Source organism: Anneissia japonica, unplaced genomic scaffold (assembly GCF_011630105.1).
Source record: "Anneissia japonica isolate Jap-2015-1 unplaced genomic scaffold, ASM1163010v1 scaffold287754_len4335492_cov202, whole genome shotgun sequence".
Lineage (NCBI taxonomy): Eukaryota > Metazoa > Echinodermata > Crinoidea > Comatulida > Comatulidae > Anneissia > Anneissia japonica.
The window spans coordinates 2,194,106-2,216,115 of NW_022705543.1; the positions used below are offsets into that span (position 1 = coordinate 2,194,106).

General features: G+C 31.3%; 1 protein-coding gene across 7 annotated transcripts in view; it reads left to right on the forward strand.

The window, feature by feature from the left end:
- LOC117105676 (segment polarity protein dishevelled homolog DVL-3-like) overlaps positions 1-22,010 on the forward strand; it is a 69,066-nt gene that overhangs the window by 39,766 nt on the left and 7,290 nt on the right. For 5 of the 7 annotated variants that reach the window (XM_033246894.1, XM_033246898.1, XM_033246896.1 and 2 more), the window contains 7 exons: positions 1,037-1,154; positions 14,549-14,642; positions 17,170-17,239; positions 17,509-17,596; positions 18,494-18,545; positions 19,061-19,137; positions 21,661-21,728. In XM_033246894.1, the coding sequence (XP_033102785.1) occupies positions 1,037-1,154; positions 14,549-14,642; positions 17,170-17,239; positions 17,509-17,596; positions 18,494-18,545; positions 19,061-19,137; positions 21,661-21,728 (567 nt within the window). Of the gene's footprint in view, positions 1-1,036; positions 1,155-14,548; positions 14,643-17,169; positions 17,240-17,508; positions 17,597-18,493; positions 18,546-18,906; positions 18,984-19,060; positions 19,138-21,660; positions 21,729-22,010 lie in introns of all 7 variants that reach the window. The other 2 variants (XM_033246895.1, XM_033246897.1) reach the window with 1 other exon arrangement.

Genomic DNA, 22,010 nt, shown 5'->3' on the forward strand with positions numbered 1-22,010 from the left:
CTATTTAAAACCTGTTTTGTTAATCTTATATGCATTTTGAGCAAGAAATCTTCTTTCTTATCTTGACATAAATCTGAAGATTGTTTGAATATCATTATTGTTGGATTAAAGTAAGTGTATTTGTGGGTAGCGATGCCAGATTTATGATCGGTTTTAAACTGACAAATCAAATTGGTAGGATTTAGATTCTTGCTAAGTATGTATTAATTAGATTCATAGGGCTGTATTTAGAAACCAGCAGTGCTTCATTTGAATTTTTAATTTCTTGTGAGTGCAAGCAGAATGAAGATGTGGTTACTTTTTAATCTGAGATGATTTGAAAGAAAGTGATGGCTACTGCACTTCCATTTCACTTCGGTGACTCAAATTACAGTGTTATGGCGATGTTCTCATTAATGTTATTATCTTTGCACTACCTCTGTATAATGAAAAAGATTGATTTATCTGAATGTCCTTTTGTTAACTTAATTATCATTTGTTATTGTGATGTTCTTGGTTCCATAGTTCCTAGAGTTAAGCCCACCAGTAATGCCGTGGCCAGCTGTTGGGACAGTCCCACACAATTTTTCTAATGGGTCCACAAAGAACGGGTCCACATTTTTCAAAATTGGTCCAAGCTATGTAATTTTATGCATGAAATGGGTCCACTTTATGAAAAATGGGTCCAGATTTCTTAAATTTATCTTAAAATTAGGTAAAATTTAAGAAAATGGGTCCAGATTTTTCATATTTTTGCATAAAATGGGTCCACATTGTTTGAATTTACACGTAAAGTGTGTCCGCCCTGATATTGTCCCGCACTGTTTAAAAATCCTGGGACGGCATTGCCCACCAGGTATAATCCAACATCCTTAAGTTTTGAATGTTTTCCATGCAAATTTTCTGGATGCTCATCCCCTACAGTAACTTAGCAGTTTTAAGTAAAATTCTACACTTTGGGAAGCCTACAGTTAGATCTTGGGCTAAAGCTATACTCCATGGTCTCTCCATGTCTAGCGCAACTAATCCTGTAAATGTTTTTTTTTTTCTTCATTAGTTACACGTACAAAACGTGACCATCATAGAAGTGGGCATGGGTACGAGAGTTCATCAACGTTAATGAGTAGTGATATTGAATCTACGAGCTACTGTGGTACGACAGATGACGATAGCAGGTAAGAACCGGCCACACCATTGTGGCAGACCTATGTATTTTTAACATTACAGTATTACAGTACGTAGTTTGTTTTTTTTTTTGTTTTTTTTTTTGTTTTTTTTTTGTTTTTTAATGAATCTAGGTACCAAAATATTCAGTACAAAATTAACATATGGTTGATACATAGCAATTTATTTATTTATTGATTTTTAATGTCTCAAGAATTTTAGAAAATACAACTTTCTAAAAAATCTTTCTACAGTTACTGTAGGAATTTAAATTCATCCCCTTGTTATATAAAAATTTAGTTTAGGTTGGTTGGCTGAACTTTCTTTGAACCAGAGTTTTTGTTTCTCAGGAATAAAAGGGTTGGGTTGGTATCAATTTGTATGAAAATTACTAAAAATATAGGTGTGGTCTTATACCTGGGAAACACTTATACCAGAGGTGAATTATACCATATGGGCAATAGTATTAATTGTTTCTCCCTTCCCAATCCAGGAACGAGTTTTCTTGTAGGATATATATGATTATTCTTGTGCAGAAACGTGTGTAGTAGTAAGCACTGGCCTGCATGTATTTTTAACACTTTTGCTTGTGTACATAATGCTATCGCAATTATGTTAAACATAGATCCGTGAAGCCATTAAAGCATGTTAATCCTGATGAGTGTCAGTTATCAAGAATGTAAATGTCACTGCGAATCTCAGATGATGTTTTAACGGTCAGCGGGGCCAAAAGGACAAGATAGGAGATGAACGAATGCACTCATCTGTGTAGTAGTCCGTGACCAATTTATTATTTTAAAAAATAATTTTACATGATTGAATTTTTTTTTTTTTTATTGTAAGCATTGCTGTTGAGAAAATTCTAACCAAAGGTTTTATTTTTCAGACCCAAATCGTAACATTTTATAATTTTATATTATTTTATTTTAAATTACATTAATGGCTCTAATGATCCTTTTTTGTGGTCAATTGGGGGAGAGAGTTTCTTATATGTTCAAAATAAATATGTTTTAATTTCATTATCAATATTTCATTATCTTTGCTAAATATTATTAAGTGATTTGTTTAATTTTATATTTTAATGACCTCTAGAAATAGGTTTGTTTACAATATCTTTTGAGAGATGATCTTAAATTTGATTGAGGCTGTATTTTTCAATTTACAGAATTCATACTGTAAATCATCAGAATAGAATACTACTATAGTTTATTTTTAATTTTATTGAAAAAAAAAAAAAACATCCTATTACTAATATCAAATGATGGTTTATATATATTTGACATCCTATTCCTATTTCTAATTTGTTGTTAAGAAGTTTTGGACCAGAGAATAATACTGTAGATATTAAACCCTAGTATATAATGCCCATACATTCTGTAGAATATCCAAATATTAACATATTTAAATGATTTTTAAATAATAAACAAGCAAACCACAAGAAGTTTAATTACACTGAATTTTCCACACTGTCTTCATTTCAAAATAATTTTCTTATTGATTAGAATGATAGAATAAAACTATTGATAATATATTTTGCATTTTTATGGTCAAGTTTCTCCCAAGAGATAAACTTGCTACCGCATTTACAATCAAGCGATTAGTCCCTTTATAGCAATATATTAGAGTTCACTGTCGGTGGCGTGTAGCGGCTTGTGTGCGTTGGGTGCCTTGATGTTTTTGTGATTGAAATGTGTAAAGCAAATTAAAAATGCAATTGATGGATCAGCCTTTATGCTGTTTAGTCGTTTGAGTAATTGGAACCTGTAGGTAATGTACGTGATGTTGTTTTAGATGAAAATGATATTCCTTGGTGAAACTTTTTCCGAAGATGCTTGATTTCATTAGATAAGATATTAATCATGAAGAGGAAACTTGATTTGCAAAATTTTATGAATTATGCAAAAGAAACTTGCAATTTATAAGAATTTGGAAAATTAGTCAGTTTGACTAGTTTCAGTAAATTTTATTTAATAAAGATTGGTAACATTGTAAATTGTATATTATATTATTTTATATGAAGATTATTAATATTTCATTGAACTTTATCCCTTTTATTACTTTTTAATCTAAAAAAAAAATAATTTCTAAAATTCAATCATTTAAGATACAGTATTTCTATTTTTTAATATTATAAATAATACAATATAATATAAAATAATATAATGTATCAATTGAATATTAAAGTAAGTAGGAAGTAAGTTACAATACAAAAATACAATTGAGCTTATAAATATTTACAAGAACAATTAAATTGACATTTATGACAACATACCCATCCAATTTATGGCACAATGTGTATCTTATTGAGCAATTACCGTAATATCCTAAACATTAGTTGGTATGGCAACTACATTAAATTGAACGCTTCAATTCAGAGAACAACTTAAAGTAACTGTACGATGGGATAACCTATTTCTATTTATTTATTCTTTATACTGCAGGCAATGTACTCGTTTTCAAAGTGGTACAGAAGTATAAACACATTAGGAGATAGAGAACTAATAAAAGCATCTTACATCATTAAAGGGAAGTCGATTTTAGGAATATGGATGAATGATTTTAGAGTGGTTATTTAAAACTACAGCGATAGCTTAACAAACACAAGAAGAAAGTTTTAAGACATTTGATAGTTAAACTTAAAAAATGGTTGAAATGACTGAAATGTAATTTACTTTTTAATTAATTTTAAAGTCTAATTCGTCAATTCTAGCTATAGATCACAAATCAATGCAGATAGTTCTTATTGCTCAGAAAAATAAAATCAGTTGATCCACTGAAGGTTGTGCATCACCCAGGCTGGCTGGAATTAGCAATACCGAACCCATTTCTCCCAATATCTATCCTCATCATTGCTAGCAGATTTTGTATTTATTTGCTAATTGTATCCTTCTTAAATAATGTCAGCATAATTTGGGAGATCTTGCCTCTGATAGTGTATCCTCTCCAAGTTGGTCAGTGTATTAAAATTACCACCTGTGTCATTTTTGTTTCAAAAAACTCTTTGTATGGCTGGACTCTGCATTTTGGGACTTCTATTCAACAGAATATGAAACTAACCAACTAATTTAGGTCAATAATTTTACACTCCATTATATACTGTGTAACAACACCAATTGTTTGTATTCAGTGTATTTTCTTTTCTCCACTTCTGTCCATTCAGTATCGTATTGCTTCTCCAGTGTTTATCAATTAGTTGCATTTATTGAATGTAAAGGCCATAGTCCTTTTCAAGTGGTGTGGCAAACTGACCACTAGATGACCAGTTGGTATTATAGCATTAGCTCAAGTGATTACAGATTTGATGGGAAAATAAACTATAGAGAAAACCCATTAAAGTTCAACATCAACTTAATTTTTTTTTTTCAGTAGCTAGTTAATATCGATGCCTGACCTACTTTTTAAAGCCACTTTATATTGACAAGAATTGAGGATGAAGGGAGGATTGATTGGGAGAGGTTCAAATGACATAGATTCTGTATCTTCCACAGTTTCTTCAATGATTATCGCATTCTCAATAGGCATACTAACAAACCTTAAACTTATCCTACAACTATCCTACTATACAAACTTAATGATTTTATTCTCTCAGATATCCTACAAATCTAACTCGGCTATATAGGTATCCTACAAACCTAACCCCGCCGTATAGCAATCTACAAACCTAACCCAGTCATAGAGCCATCCTATAATCCCTCTCAACAATGTAGAGTATCATGTAGTCTTATAACTAGTACTGCTCTCGTCAGCTTCCTTTCAATATTTCCTCTTAATCTTCCAAATCCTCTCTCCCATAGTTTTCCCTCCTATTTTTTGTTTTTTTGTACCCATCATAATATTCCTCCTGCAAATCATTTCCCTTCCATTCTTCTTTCTGCCATTCTTTCTGCTCCCAACTTTCCTCTTCTTAATCTTGCTCCCTTTGTATTCTCCCATCTATCCTTTTAAACTTCCTCCTACGTTTCCCCAACTCCCATTTTCTTAATCCTTGTAAAATTATTATTTCCTTGTTCAGTGATTCAATAATATATTTTATTTAAATGTAACTGACTTTAAATCTATTAATAAGGTCAAAACCACACCTTGTGCCATCTTAATGTGATGCCTTGCCAAGATGTCCAATATTTACAGATGATGAGTTGATACAAGAGACATGATCAAGCCATAGGTTAATGTTGAAATACCTGCACTATTATATTACATCTTCAGCTCTGGTTATGTTTGCTTGCACTCCTGAAGAGGGAATTACTATAGACATTAAGAAAACATCACCTTGTAGATCTTCTGGGTCATTAACCCATCATCACCTGTCAATAAATGGAATAGTCCTAAGTAGGCGTTTTTGGCCATTTTGAAAATAAATTACATTTATGAGATTATTCAGAATACAGATAAGAGATCATTAAGAATACTTGATGGTTATTACTTCCCTAGATTAAAAAAAATTGTATAGCATTATGCCTACAAAATAATAGAATTATTATTAATATGAAGGCACTGTAGTCTGAGAACCATATACGCTGTCCTAATGAGGAAAACGGTTTGTGGCCTTCCAGTCTATGCCACCATATTGTGTGAACCATTGCCTAGCATTATCACCCACATAATATTTTTTCCCCTTTATAATTATTTAGGTGTACGCTATACAATTTTTTTTTTTACATCGTCATCATGACATCATGGTCATCATCTTCCTCATCACATGTCTGGACAGTAGGAAGAATTGCTAAAGGGGAGGTTTAAGCTGTCATTAAAGGGCACTTTCAGTCCACACCCATTTCAGCTCCATCACGGTTAGGGTAAATTTTATAGATACAACACCTCAGGTGTCATGAAATGGCAATAAAAGTGTTAGTTAATTTCAACAACTTCCATGCAAATGGTAGGTCTACTTTTTAATTATAATTAAAAATGGCATTTGTAGAACCCCTTGAATTCCCTGGCTACTGGCTGGCTTGTTTTAATATAATGACTTTTTAATGATCAAATACTTACGAATAATAAAAATAATTATAATAATGTTAAAAATACATAAATTTAATTGGGCAATGTTAAATTAGGATTTTAGCACATTGTACAGTTTTGTCATCATATTTTTCTGTTGTTATATTGTATATTCTTGATGTATATTTTTGCTTGTGCTCATTCTTGATATGTTTTTCCTGCCAAGAAAAACAATTTGCATGAGATTATGTTTTTAAATCATGTCTAATGTTGCATCATTATCATCACCATCACCACCACCACCACATCATCCTTTTATTACCATCGTCAGTTACCATGTTTTCTTTTCATATACTGTACTAAGATAGATGACACCTCAATGAAATATGTACAAACAATGAACTAATCAAAAAAGGAAATGAGCACTTAACTTGGAGGTGATGACATCATAGATTACCCATTCTTTTTCAAGTGGTCCGCATTAAAGCGTAATTAATTTCTGACTGTTTATCATTTAGGCCCCATGTTGAACAACTCACCAATCACTTGCTGTCAATCAGCTGTAGAGAGAAAGTTCCATTTTTCTCTCAGCTCAGAACCAACATCTTGTTAAATAGTTTTTGGAAACTTTTGATTCAGAACTTGCTAGCAACCAACCGTTGACATTTGTCTACAAAGTTTTTTAGGCATTGGTCATTTGCGATATTAACATGTTCTTAAATTGGAATTCTCAATATATATTTTCTTCAATTTTTCTGTAACAGCATACCTTGGAAAGGCATTTTCCACAGTTTAGTACAAACATCATAATAGTTCACTGTTCTTGAAAATTGTTGGTTTGAAACTATCAATCAAAATTTGTCTCTTAACTTACATCATATATTTTGCCATGTCTCTTTTTGACAACATTCACTTTCAAGTGATTTGTCCAGTTGACAATATACTGTAAGTAAATACTACACATTGAAATTTAATCAGCCCATCAGTGCTTCCAATCCAGGTGTGTAATTGTTTGTTTTGGGCAATAAATGAGTAAGATTTAACAATTAATCTAACATCTAAACGAGTAGAATACAGTATTACTACACCTTCTCTATACAAATACAGTATAATTAGCTGAACATCTAACTATGCTTGTGAATAGTGTGACATATTTATCATTAGTTGTCACTTAAAACTGTGTTTAATGAATATTAGTAGTTTTGACTGAATAGCTAGCTTGTGTCTTTGATTAAATTAGGAGTGTCAAAATAATTGACACCTTTTTTCTAAAGGAAACAAAGCACATGAGCGAGTTGGCGTCAGTAAGAAACACTCACATGTTCTGTGTCAGACTCTGATTATAGCTCTAGGCCCTCACATTTGCCACTCAGTTGGGAGTGCGGATGTGGTTACTACAGGGGCATATTGCTTCGTTATAGCCTCAACAGTCAGTACAGTGTGAGGCCTACGTTGTTGAGGAGTAAACAGGAATCTTGATTATTCTTGGAATCTGAAATGTTTTCGGTGAGATTATTTACAGTTCTTGATTCATCTAATGCTAAATTATTATCTTAAAAGATTGAAAACACAGTATATTTAACTTATTCTAAAAATTAATACTCATTTGCCGTCCATAAATGATTTTATAATTTTGTCTTATTTGGCTGTTCATAGTTAGATTAGATGACATTACATTTTATCGCTAGCGCATGAGATTCTTATTGGCATTTAATGTACTGATAGGATGTGTAAAACTAGGTCTGGCAAACAGTTCATCATGTCTGCATATTTCAGTATACATTATAATTTTTCTTAAAAAAAGGACTAATTATTAATTTATATTATAATCGGTGGCAGCACTGGGATATATTTTCTAGGGGTGGGGGCTGAGCTGTCTGACAGAAGGACTTCAGCTCGTAGTCCCGAGCAGGGGGAAGGGTTTGAGAGGGTGTTCCCCATCCCAAAATGAGATAGCCAGAAATGACACTCTCAGACTGTGACAGACATGTGTTGGCTTGGCATGGGCCTATTTTTATATTTTTTTTAGTCCGACTCTCGGACGAGCTCTGTCTGATTATAATTAAAGAAGGAATCCAGGCATGTACAGTTAATCATTTTAGGTTTTATTTTAATTATGGATATAATTTTGTTTCATGATTTGAGACAAGGAAAAATCTGTTACAACGTACATTTTAAAGAGTATTGGAGGGTTGTTACTTTATGTATACAGTAAGGCCACTGGTTTTGTTAGCTCACAATTTAGAATACAAGTCACTGCTATTTTTGAGATACTGTAATTTATAAATAGTATATCTTGTTTTGGATCAAAGTAATTAAAATGCAGGATTTTTTGGCCTTGTATAATATATCTTCATGTTTTACTAATAAAAGGCAAAATAACTGGATACTATCTGGAGACCTACTGTTAGGTATTGTCAACCAGTCTTTGGTCTTCCCTGGAAGTGACAATTGTTACAGTATCCATTTTAGTTGTTGTTTCCAATTCAAATTATGTTAAATAATGTTTAATACATTTATTTAATGAGTGAAAATTTAAATTAAAAGTATTTTCTTTGCCCCAAAAGAGAAGTCGATGACATTTTATCTGATTATAAAATATAAACACAACAGGATTGTCAAGATTTAAAAAGTTAAAAAGTAAATTACCATCGGTGGATGCAAAGAAGTGTTGTCATCTGCTGTTTGTCTCCTTCACATCTGGGAATTATATAGGGATTTATGATTTCAAAGTAAATTAAGTTGACTTGATTCTGATGGTTTTGATGAATAATCTTTGTCCGAGATCTACTTAAATCGCGGCTCAATGTGCTATCCTATATAATCTCTGTATATAATTTTGAATTTAGGTTAGTTCGATGTTTGAAACATTTAAACGAAATGTATTGCAGAATAATCCTTTAAAATGGTCTTTGATAGGAACATATTTAGATTCATATCATGGATGCTTTTACTTCGACTAATAAATTAAACTCGGTCGATTTTAAAGCGAATGTCGGACTGTGTTATAGATTCAAATTCAGATTTCTTTCGTTTTTCATACTTGTTTTCAGTAACTCTGTTTGGCTTTTTGCTACTTGACTGTTTTCTTTGCATGAAAATTACTGCGGGTTTCCCAAAAGAACAGCACATTTTGACATATGAACAACAGAGAGATAAAGTTGCCAGATTTGGCATGTTAAAAGTTGTATTAATAGTCAGATGAGATTTTTTTATAATGATGTTTCAAATAAAAATAAAATTCCATTTTTGGCTAATTAGCATTTAAAAAAAATTGATTTAACTCCCGTAGCTGCCTTGAAAATCTCCAAAAATAAGATATGTATTTCTTCCTAATTATATAAATTTGAAGCATTAACCATCTCAATACTACGCTGTTTGCATTCACCAATAAAATGTTATTTTTATATTCTTTTCCGTCTGGATGTTTTTGGCAAAATTATTTGCTAATAGGACAAAATTTCATTTTTATTTTTTCTCCCCTCCTCTAACAATCTTTTAAAATAGTTTGCATACAAGGTTTAAAAAAGTTTCGCTTTATTACATGAAAATACGGTTTACCAAAAGAACTACATTTGAATTAGAATTGAAATGAATTGATTAAATTGGATTGAATTTGGTATGTTAAAAATTATTAATAGTCAGGCGAGATGGCTTTAATTTTCTAACAGCAAATTATATGACAGATAGGTTGGAGTGTTTATATTTTCAATGTACCTTGCATGCATTAGAGCTCAGCCACTCAGTCATCATGCGACTGCTACTCTAAAATCTGTAATTATGCCATGTGATTTGATGACGTAAAAGCGTCTTCCAAAATGAATACATTTAGTAATTCTTCAGTATTTTAGAGCTGAATGTAAATGCGTCCTCTTTTTTTGAACGCAGCATTATTATTCCCATCGCGATGGTGATCAGGATTTTATATGCTTAGCCTATTCTTGACCTGAGTGAGTGAATTTCATAATGAGAAGAGCTGTCAATGTTCTAATCCTTGTTTATTTGGAGGGTTGGTCTTCAGTATTTTGAAGAAGACGACCTGGTTATCCTTGCTTTTCATCATGCATGCTTCGTAAGGAAAACTGTTAATATTTTCTAATTTAACACATTTATTTGGTCCATGGTATCTGGTAGGAGGACATCTTTAAAGGTAATTGTTAATTCAATTGTATTTTCGATTTGCATTAAACAGCAAGTTACCTTGTCAACAACAGGAAGAAATTACACGATGACTTATTGGTATTTGATGCAGAGTGTAATTCAGAAAGCCGACGAGTTTTTAGCTTGGCAAATACAGTCTTAGAATGTGTAAGAACTGTCATCCATTCCTTGTAGGAAAATTTATTTACTGGCCTATATTTAAGTACTTAAGTTGTTTAGTTGAAAAAAATATGAGGAAATACTTTTAAGCATTTAGACATATATTTTTTTTTGTACTCTTTCTGTTTTCTTTGCGTCCCTAAATTTGAATCTTATTATTAATAGATGTGTGAGTAATTACAAAAGGGTTTTGTTTGGCTTATTAAGGTCATGACCTATTGACCTAGTTCTAATAGGTTGTATTGACATTAATAGCGCCACTAGTTGACAATAAGATTAGTTACAATTCTACTCTGTTTTGTTGTCACCCTCTTGTATTCATGTATTAGGCATTTTAATCATTGGACCCTAGGATTTGAGGTTGGGGGAGGCCCTTACGAAGCTGTCTCATGTGGGAGCTGACAATTTCCGATAGAGGAAAGCACAGGGGAGCTATCGATTGCACGATGGCAGTAAGACGTAGAACGTAGTGATAACACTAAGAACTCATCTGTGCATGCAAGTTCTTGTTGTCGCATGGATTCTAGGATGCAATTTGGCCGAATCTGCATTGTGCACAGAATGCAGGATGGTCACACATTAGTGAATCTGTTCTGGCTTCACATCATCACACAAATTAAAAGCTCCCAACTTAAATGGCGAGGCCCTGTTGAAGTCAAAGTGGATAAGGAGACTGTGTTTAAACTACCATACTGTATAAGGCCCAATAAAAAAAAGATTAGTTTATCACCCTTGCCCCATTGTCTTCTATGGTATTGAAAAAAATATTTTTGAAAAAAAGAATTTGTTGGAAAAATATTTTATTTATTTGGAAAATTATTATTTTTTTTTTTGTAAATAGTTATAGTAGTTGTATTATCTCAATCATGTATTTTACTTTGAATATCATTGTACCAGAAAACAACCCAAGGAGGATATTGGCATAGCAAATAACAATTTCCCAAGGTCAATTTGGAATGTTTTAAACGTGCTTTTAGTTATCTTTGTCCTAATTTTTATAATAATTTACCAATTGACCTCCGGGACTGCAAAATAGAAAATACGTTTAAACTTAAGTTAAAACGATATATTTTAAACTCTTAGCCATTGTTTATTGCAGTTTTATTGAGCTATTCTTATTATTACATTGTTTGATTTTTATTCTATATTATACTATATTATATTACATTATATTATATTAGGCATAAATTAAACTTCTATTTTGAATTTTCTTTATGTAAGTCAATTTAATACTTTTAAGACTTTTTATGAGGATTGTATGTTATTATTATTATTATTATTATTATTATTATTATTATTGTTATTGTTATTATTATTATGTTGTAATGATGTTGTTTGTACTGTTTTTTGATTTTATTAAAGAGGGCCCCTGAATATCAGTTAACCTACTGGGCTAAACTGGAAGGGTTACCCTCTTTAAAGATGGTTGAAATAAAAAAAAAATAAAAATAAAAAATAAAAGCCTTCCTTACCACTTTTCCAGCCTAGATAAACTAATTGTTTTTATAGGGCCTAATTTACAAAAGTATTCTCCATTGTTCGTATATGTTGATCTAATTAGTATAATATTTTTGTTATTGCCAGGTAATATTTCCTTTTAACAGAACTTATACCCAGCAATGGTTGCTTTGTAAAAACGTTGTGCTAGAATTTGGAAACTATGTCACAGCCAATTAAACCCTAAACCAAACAAAGATAGCTTTCGGAGGTTGTCTGCCTTAGAAAGGAAAACCATTACAATGCAACCCACAATCACTTAACAGTAACATAAGAGTTATAGGTGAAGATATCGTTTAAATAAAACCATTACAAGAGTAAATAGAATTGTAAATAGGTCAGGACTGTGTTTCTCCCAGGAGAGTTGCTGCAGCACACCCTCAGGCAGTACTTGACTCATTGGGACCTAAATGCACTGGGTGAAAAGTCTAGGCTAAGATTAGTCCGATCCTCTCCTAGGGGACTTGAGGTAAACCAAGGACAAAATATCACTTCGCGTCTAATCCCTTGAGCTAGGATTGATACATACAGTTATAGCCTCTATACCTTTAAAGTTTTGTTTTATCTTACGAGTAGGACTTATACTGTATGCAAGGCGACCCTCTACTCTCCCAAAAATCTCATACTCATTTGTTTGGCCTGCCTCCTTGCTTACTTTATAGGTCTATATTTAAGTAAGTTATTTGCTTACTATTATTAAGAACAAGATAGATTCTTTTCCGTGGATTGGATTGGATTGAAAAATTAAAAACAATTTATAGATTTTTGGAGTAAAATATTACCAATATAGGCAATGGTGAAATTTATGACTTTGAATAAAACATGAAATGTCAATTAGAATACTTTAGAATACTTTATTACTAAATTGTAAACCACGATATCTTACAATTTATACTTCGTAGGTGTTAAATAGTAGTGACAAAGGGGTAAAAATGTCATATGTGCTGGTAATTATGATAATAGCAAAATTAATATTTTACTTTCAAACAATGATAAGCTTAACATACATTTCTCATTATAAGTTGCTTGTTTATAGGCAATAGTTCGACCCTTCACCAGCCAAAAAAAAAAAAAAGAAAAGAAACAATGACGAGAAATAGATCAATCCAAACATAAGTTAATTTATTATAAAATTTTATAAATTAATAATTAATTTTTGAACTGTTGTTTGTTATTTTTTATTTGTTATTAGATACTATCACTTAAGTAGAATGTTCAATATTATTAAATTGAAAATGGTTTTTAAATTTGTTTGTGGTTTAGTTATTATTTATTTTTATTGTCAATATTATCTCTTATAATAATTTTGCCATTAAGGTTTGTCTAGAGTACACTATCGTATTTCATCAAAAAAGCGTCACATAAAATGTAATGGAACATAAGAGTTGAACACGTTCAACTTTTTTGTATGCAATTTGATGATAATGTGATATGACGTCATCGCACCCATATATGGGCACATCGCATTATTTTTGTAACATAAAATTTGGTAGTGTAGACAAAACTTTACAAATACTATACTACTATGTTATTAATTATATTGTAATAATTAATGGATTATCCTGTTTTGTCTGTTTTTTTTTTGTTTTTTTTTTGTTTTTTTTTGTGGAATGAAAGACTTGGAATTGTTCCTTAATGGATCTCAGTGGATGATTGCCAGGGGAAACAAGAGTTTTGTTTTTTCTGCATTAACTTGTTTTGAGTGGCATCTGCCATCTGCCTAAGAGGTCACATAGCCATGTCAAGAATGTTGATTTTAATTTGTTATGATAGTTGTAAACTTGAGCATCATCTTACATATTTCCGTAATTGATGTACATCAATTTAGGTCATCTTTTTATAATTTTTTTTTTTTTTTGATTTATAAGGTTTCCCTCCAATTCACAGAAAGTGGTCTTTAATTGGAGGTGGTCTTTTTGGAAAGGTTTTTAATTAGAGTGAAACCTGTATATTCATCATACTGTTTAGTTTTAAATATTACATTCCTAATTTAATTCTAATACCTCAGCCACTAAAACTTTTATTTGTCAAATGTTATTTGATTCCAATATTTTTTTTTTATGAAATGGATGTAAGAATGTTGATTTTTATTTGTAATGATAGTTGTACATCAATTTAATAGATCATGTTTTAAAGTGCTTTTTTTTTTTGTTTTATTCATTATGCTATTTGTTTTCAAGAATTATTTTCCAAACTGTATTGAATAGCTTTTTAATAGATTATCGTACATCAGCCCTTAACATTTATAGATAATTTTATTTGGTAATTGTTGTTTGATTCCAGTAATCCTTTAGGAAATGAATGTAAGATGTTATATCATATATCAGGTTTTCATAAGTATTAGGTCCATTATTTTTTAAAAAGCCATTTAGTTTTATATTATGCGCAAGGATGAAACAAATTGAAACCAAAATTAAACCAATGAGACAATGAATACCAGTTTAGTTAAAATAACTACTAAACAGTTCACAAAATAATAAGATTTAATAAATAGTTTAAAAAAACGTTATGCCATATTTAGTTTTTATCTTTTGGTTTTATCTTAATGATTCCCTCAAAATATTTACAGTTTTATCTTATTAATTTGGTATTATTTCTATATTTGTATACTATGTTAATTTGAGAATTTAATCTTTGTGTTTTTCAGATTCAGTAGTACAACAGAGAGCAGTCGACGACTGATGGGAAAACGACCCAAGAGGAGGGTTAGGCCAAAGAGACGACCTCAAAAAGTTCAACGGGTAATTATTATGAACATTATAAAATACATGTTACTGGTGGGGAGGGGGACAGCATATAGTCAAGTTTTGATAGAGGGTTATTCTCCTTCCAGCATATTCTAGAATGTTGGCTAATATTCAGGAGTCCTCTGTGATTTCTCTGTAAACCTTAATACAGAGAATAACATTACAGTATTTCATTAATAAGAGGATCCCTGAATATCAACCAACTCTCCGGGATAAGCTGGAAGGATTACCCTCTGTTGTCCCCTCCCATACGGGTTGTTTTTAATGATGATAGTCCACTTAGACTACCACCAACAATGAGCAGACACATACTGTCATCAGCGATCGCAGAGAATACAGCAACAGAACATATATCATCTACCGAAATCAGTGATAGCCCAATGTTGCAACCCAAAGCTCTATCCAGGTTATCAAACTGTTGTATGCCCATATATAGTTGTGATGTGCCTATATATGGTCATGATGGGATGTCATCATGACTATATTTAGGCGGTCACATGTTTGATAATCTGAACAGGTCTTGAGACTAGCGGTAGTCATCAAAGAAAACTATATAGTTTTTGAATGGACGAATAATAATACCGTATTTAATAATCTTTGCCATATAAGTGCACAATTTGCCTGGAGTGATATTATGTGGAAGAGCAAACCGATGCTATAATCGCTCTACCTATTAAACATTTATGAATTCATACAAAACAATGTTCTTTTTGTTATTCAGAAACTCAATGTGTAGGCAGTAAACATAAAAAGTACTAAACAAATTTTAATAATAACAATAACAATATTAACAATATTGTAAATATTAAAATGCATGGCGAGAATACAATAGATTTACAAATGTTATTGTAGTACAGTATTACCACTATTAAGGGGGACACCTTTGGGACCAAAAAAGTGTCCCTTTAATCATGGTGTTCCCTGAATACAGGTTGACTGTAGTGTTAAGAGATAAACTTTCCCTCATTTAGTGCCCAAAAAGTGTCCCCTTGATTATAAGGGTGTCCTCCCTAACGAGGGAAAGTATCTGTTAACACTACAGCCAACCTCTATTCAGGGACACCCATAAGGAAACAATTTTTGGTCCCAAAATTGTCTTCTTAAATACTAATAGGGATTTTACTATGTTAAATAAGTGTTTTATATTTACTCTTGGATTTTTTTCCCTTCATATCCCTGATTTCTCGTCCTAGCCCCATAAATATATTATTCTAATGTGATTATGGGATTGAAAGCTATGCCGTAAATTGTTAGTGATTTATGGAGATAACATAATGTAAATGTTGGCTTGTTGCTAACATTTTGAAATCATGAAGTTAACCATCAGAATTTATCACCCATGTTAATAAATCTCTCATTGATGTTCATACGATTAGTCCCATTTAAATTGACGTGAATGACATTTAAACACGTAGTTGACAGACATTCTCCCATGTTTATGTCAGAGGCCTCTAGGAGGCTACATAAGCAAAACAAGAATAATTCTTTTCCTTGTTTAGCACTCCTTTAATGATATAAATTAAATAACCAACATGTACTACAGTAAATACAATAACCTACATTGTCTAAATATTTTATAATAAATCAAATAAAGAATGATAATTAATTTTCATTCATAGATCTTAGTTATAACCTACATTTATCTAATAATTTCATAATAAATTATTTAAAGTATAATAAATGACAATGTAAGAATGATTATTAATGCTTATCTGCAAGGTTTTGTCACAAAATTAGTCTTGTAGTACCGAACATAGGAAAAATGAGTTATTGATAAATTTTGGATAGATGCTTTATTTCGGTCTTTGAATTTAAGTTCATAGGTCAAGTAGAATTAGAGTATAATCTTTTTGAAAGACATAGTTTCGAGAAAATCACCTAAAAATAAACTGACGATAAACGTCTCATTGATTTTCTTTTCAATTCTGAAAAACAGCTTTGTAAAATGTGCATCAAACATTCTTTTATAACTCAAAAAATTTATCTTGAAATTGAATTTATCAGATATTTATCACAAATATATCAAGTTGACCTAGCACACAACACAACTCATTTTTCAAAGACACATCGCATTCAAGATTTATCTCCCCTTTCTAAATCATAATTTGCCGCTTTTTTCTTAGATTTCCTTCCTTGAACATTGATTCTGATAGAAGACCAAATATCTAAGTACAGTAGGCCTATTATGATTACAATTTAAAGTAGTTTTGCCTTGAGTTCATTCAGTATAATCACACACATACTAACGGTTAGCTTGCGTATCTTAAATGCAAATTGAGGATTCATTCTCTTAACCAATCACAAGATAAAGTTAAGGATTTTTCTTTTTTTTGAACTGTAGAGAGATTAATTATGATATATACTTGTGAATATGCTACTTTAAATACACCGAGGCTATAAACACTACGCCGCGTGTTATTAGCCGGAGAAGAGCGGTATTAATAGCCCAATTTGACGTTAAGAGCATGCATTAGTCGAGTTGCTACTTCACTAAGATGCATTTATCTTGTTCTTCCCACAGGCCTCGTCATTCAGTAGCATCACCGATTCCACGATGTCTCTAAACATCATCACAGTCACATTGAATCTTGGTATGTAGCCACGTGTCTGATGTTTCATGCGATTTGGAATCTGACATTGATTTTTACTTTCTCTTTATTACTCATACCAGAGACAGTCTTTTTACATGCAAAATTGTTTTTTTGTTTTTTTTTTATTCTGATTCTAAGGTATATTTTACTGTAAACACAGTACTAAATTTTTTTTTTTGAGAATGTTTTAATCAGTAATTAGAAAAAAATGTATTTATTTCTTTATGTCTTTATATCATTCTTTATTCTTTTCCCCATTCTTTTTTCAGATAAGATAAATTTTCTTGGTATTAGTATAGTAGGTCAGAGTAATAAAGGTGGAGATGGAGGGATATATGTAGGGTCTATAATGAAAGGGTAAGTTTATTATTGTGGACTATTACCCATAGTCCACCTTCATTATCATCTTCATTACTAAAATATCATCACCAACACCCTTTTTATGAATGATTAGTTTCGATTGGTCAGGGATATTTTTTTTTAACTGTAGGCCTAGTTCTAATTGTAGGGTTTATGACTAACCACCATTTATCTGATGCATTTTGGCTAATAAAATAGCAACCACTGGGCACAAATTCTGGATTAAGATTTCAAATTAGTTCTAAAAAAAATTTGAAAAATTGTTGTACATCATACAAATTGGAATCCTTGAGAAAAAAAGTTTTTCTTTATTGGTTTTTTTTTTTTTTTTTGTTGAGTGGGGGAGGAATTGGATTGGTTGGGCTTGGGCTCTTTTCACCAAAATGTCTTCATTTTTATGCACAAAACTAATATTTTATTTATGTTTTTTTTTTTTTTTTTTTTTTTTTTTTTTTTTTTTTTTAAGCGTTTAGTGTTTGTGTATTTTATTATAATATTAGATAGGGACAAACATAATTTATTAATAAAAAACGGAGGCAGATTGTTTTGTGATAGGAAGGTCTTGGCATTGAATTTAACTGTAGACCTAATTGTAGGGTTTATGACTAACCACCATTTATCTGATGCATTTTGGCTAATAAAATAGCAACCACTGGGCACAAATTCTGGATTAAGATTTCAAATTAGTTCTAAAAAAAATTTGAAAAATTGTTGTACATCATACAAATTGGAATCCTTGAGAAAAAAAGTTTTTCTTTATTGGTTTTTTTTTTTTGTTGAGTGGGGGAGGAATTGGATTGGTTGGGCTTGGGCTCTTTTCACCAAAATGTCTTCATTTTTATGCACAAAACTAATATTTTATTTATGTTTTTTTTTTTTTTTTTTTGGGTACAGTGGAGCTGTTGCAGCAGATGGCAAGATAGAGCCAGGTGACATGATATTACAGGTAAAAATTATATACTATTATAAAGATTAATATATAATCAGTCATTACTATTGTCAGTAAATATTAAGTAATCATCACAATAATCAATGGTAATCAAAAACTAATAAAAATCAATTATTATAGTAGGTTGTTGAGAAGTAATCAATCATAATAATTATAAGCAATTAGTTAAAAATGATTTTATACCAGTAATGACATTATCTTGAAAACGAAATGATATCCCGCGAATGGTATTTAGTGCTTTATTATGTGCAGTCTTTAGTTCCAGGCTAGTTTTTTCATTCATGTTAATTTTCCTCTGAATGGTATTGTTTGAGTACTATGTTTATTATGTTTGGTTAACCATGTTTTCTATCACTAGGTAAATGACGTTAGTTTTGAAAACCTGAGTAATGATGACGCGGTACGCGTTTTACGGGAGACCGTTCATAAACCCGGGTAAGTTCTTGCGCCTTGCATTTCTGTTCTAAGATCGCTTTAAAATTCACGCCCTCCACATCCTATACTCTTCACAGGTCAATGAGCATAGCTTTGAAAACTTGAATAACGATGACGCAGTGCGAGTTCTACGAGAAGCGGTCCAAAAACCAGGGTGAGTTGGCAGGCAGACCATCTTGACACGGCACACCTGGACACATTTATCGGCGCCATTTTTGTTCATCCCAAATTGATATATCATTTCTAACCTCAACATAATTTTTATTTTCTTTTGATGTACAGTTTTAGTGTTCTTTTTTTTTTTAGTTTTGCATTTGTGCTAATAATAATTTTTTTTGTTTGTATGATTAAAACATACCTGTGTTGATGTTGTCATCATTACAAAATGTCAGAATCGACATGCAAGTGCACTGCACCATGAATACCAACATTGGCACCATTAAAAATTACAAGCAACACTACGATTAAAGAAAAGAAGATTGTCAACATAGTAAACAACACTACAAACATAGGATAAACAACATTACAGTGACCATCTTCATTGATCTCTCCCCCTCATGATGTTGTGATGCGTTATGTTTCTGTTAAATTGCTAATATCCCAAATATATCCTTTACCTATACCACATCTTATAACCTCTACCCTAGCCCCGACTAATTCTATCATTTACTCTTCTCGAAAACTTAAGCCCTATTCACACTATCAAAATGTATGTGTCAAAGACATACCTAAATATGGTCGTAATGACATCTCATCATGACTATATATAGGCATATAACAGTTTTTTTGTCAAAGGAAATTTGATAGTGTGGACAGGGCTGGTATTCTGTGACAAATATCTGTTACTTTGCCCATATATGGGCATGATAAGTTCATATCACACCCATATATGGGCAGATCACCAGTATTTGCCACATAATACAGTACTTCTAATGTGGAGAAAACACTATTTAAATATGTGTATTGTAAAAATGTAACCATCTTGTGCAGGAATCGGCAACAATTAACCTGTGCAGAATATTAATTCCTTCGATTTTTGTTTTCTCAATCTCTTTTCTATATTTCTCTCCTTTATGTGTATTTATAATAATCCATACTCTGTTGTATTTTATACTTCTGTACTTAATTATGTTAAGATATACTGTCTGAGTAGAGCAAAAAGTAACAAAAATTGTTTTTGTAATGCATACAGTACTTTGTTATAAAAAAATAAATAAAATGAATAAATGTTGTTCTCATCAATTATTATGATTTCTATGTTGTTTTTATATAAGGCCAAAAAAAAATTGTTTGTTTGCCCTTTTGTTTTTTAAAAAATAGGGCTGAGTAGAAAAAAAAAATTATTTTATTCATTTAAAAAAAAATTTTTTTTTAAAGATACTCATCAGATTGAATAAAAATAACCCACAGAGGCCTAGAATGGCATTATCTTACATCAGACAACATCTTTAGACTAATTTGTAGGGCATCTGGCAAAAAATAAAGATAAATTCACTCACATTTTTTTAAATTTGTAAAAAAAAAAAAACTATAAAAAAAAACTTTTTTAAAGTTTTTTTTTGTTTTTCCGCCCGTATTGTTTTTAGTGAGTTAGGGACGAGTGGAGAAGGGCAAACAAACACTTTCTTTTTTTGGCCTAACCATCATTAAAATTGACTTTTAGTCAGTTTAAGATTTTCCAAAACTGAATTCTTTCAATCTGTATATTGTTGAAAGTTAATAACTTGTTTGATCAAGGTTTAAGGAGTAATTGAGTACCTTGATGTTTTCCATACTTTCTTCAGACAGTATGTCTTATATTGTTGTCTCTTTGGTTTCTACTCTTCTTAAAATGTTTGTAAAATGACACTTTGTTATTTGTTCTTTTCTTCTCATTACATTTAATTGATGCAATGTGGTATTTGCAACATAGTTATCCCCTTCCCATATGTAAGCTTCCCCCTTTGCTGATAGTTGTGTTATCGTTTTTCTTGATGTCTTACAAAGTGATCAAGTGATTGACATGTTCTTCATTTTTCCGTTCTTTGTTCTTTTATATATTTTGTGGTACTAATTAATTGTAATTTTGTCTTTTGTTTATGGTTTTTTATCGCTATAAATTTTATTTAAGTAAACTTTTGGAATGTTTTGTGAGTTAATTGTTATGTTAATGCAATTGCTGAACATGTATCCACAACCAAAATTTTACCCTATGCAAAATTTTAAGTTGATACTTCAGCAAACTGCAGGAAACCAATTCAACAATTTTATTTATGTGTCACATCCACAGATGAATTCCATATTGAGTATTTGTTTTATAGTTTTTAATAATATAATCCTTTACATTTTGTTTTAACTTGTTTGATTTTGTATTTAAATTTCCTTGACTTTTGTTTATATGTATCATTAACCTGTCTTCTTTTTTGTTTTATCTGTCTATCCACCTAACAATTTACAGTATTCAAGTCATCCACCCAATTCATCCATCCATCCATTCATTCATTCAATCAATAAATAAATTCATTCATTTGCTCTCATTTATATTCATTCATTCATTCATTCAATCAATCATTCACTAAGCTCCCAATAATTCATTGGCTCATTCGTCCATTCCTCCACATTTTTTCATACCCCCACCCCCTTCCAAATTCATAATGCAGTCAACATTGTTATTGAAGGTTCTTGATTTCTTTTGTAGGCCTATACGACTTGTTGTCGCCAAGTGTTGGGACCCAACGCCTAAAGGCTACTTCACAATACCAAGAAGTAAGTAAAAGCATTGTGTTACAATAATATGATAGTAGCGTCTCCCTGTGGATTAACCTACCACAATGAGCAGTCAACATTTCCTTCACATATTCTTTTAGGACCGCTGTGTACTCCCCCATAGTAACCCTTGCTTAAACCACACTCGCCTGCTTCCAGTTCATAGTTTCTAGCGGACTTTACCAGAAGAAGTTGTGACTGAGGTACAAGGTATAATGATAAAGATTATGTTTGGCAAGCATATGTTTATTTTTTTGCTAGCTACTATATAAATTACACCCA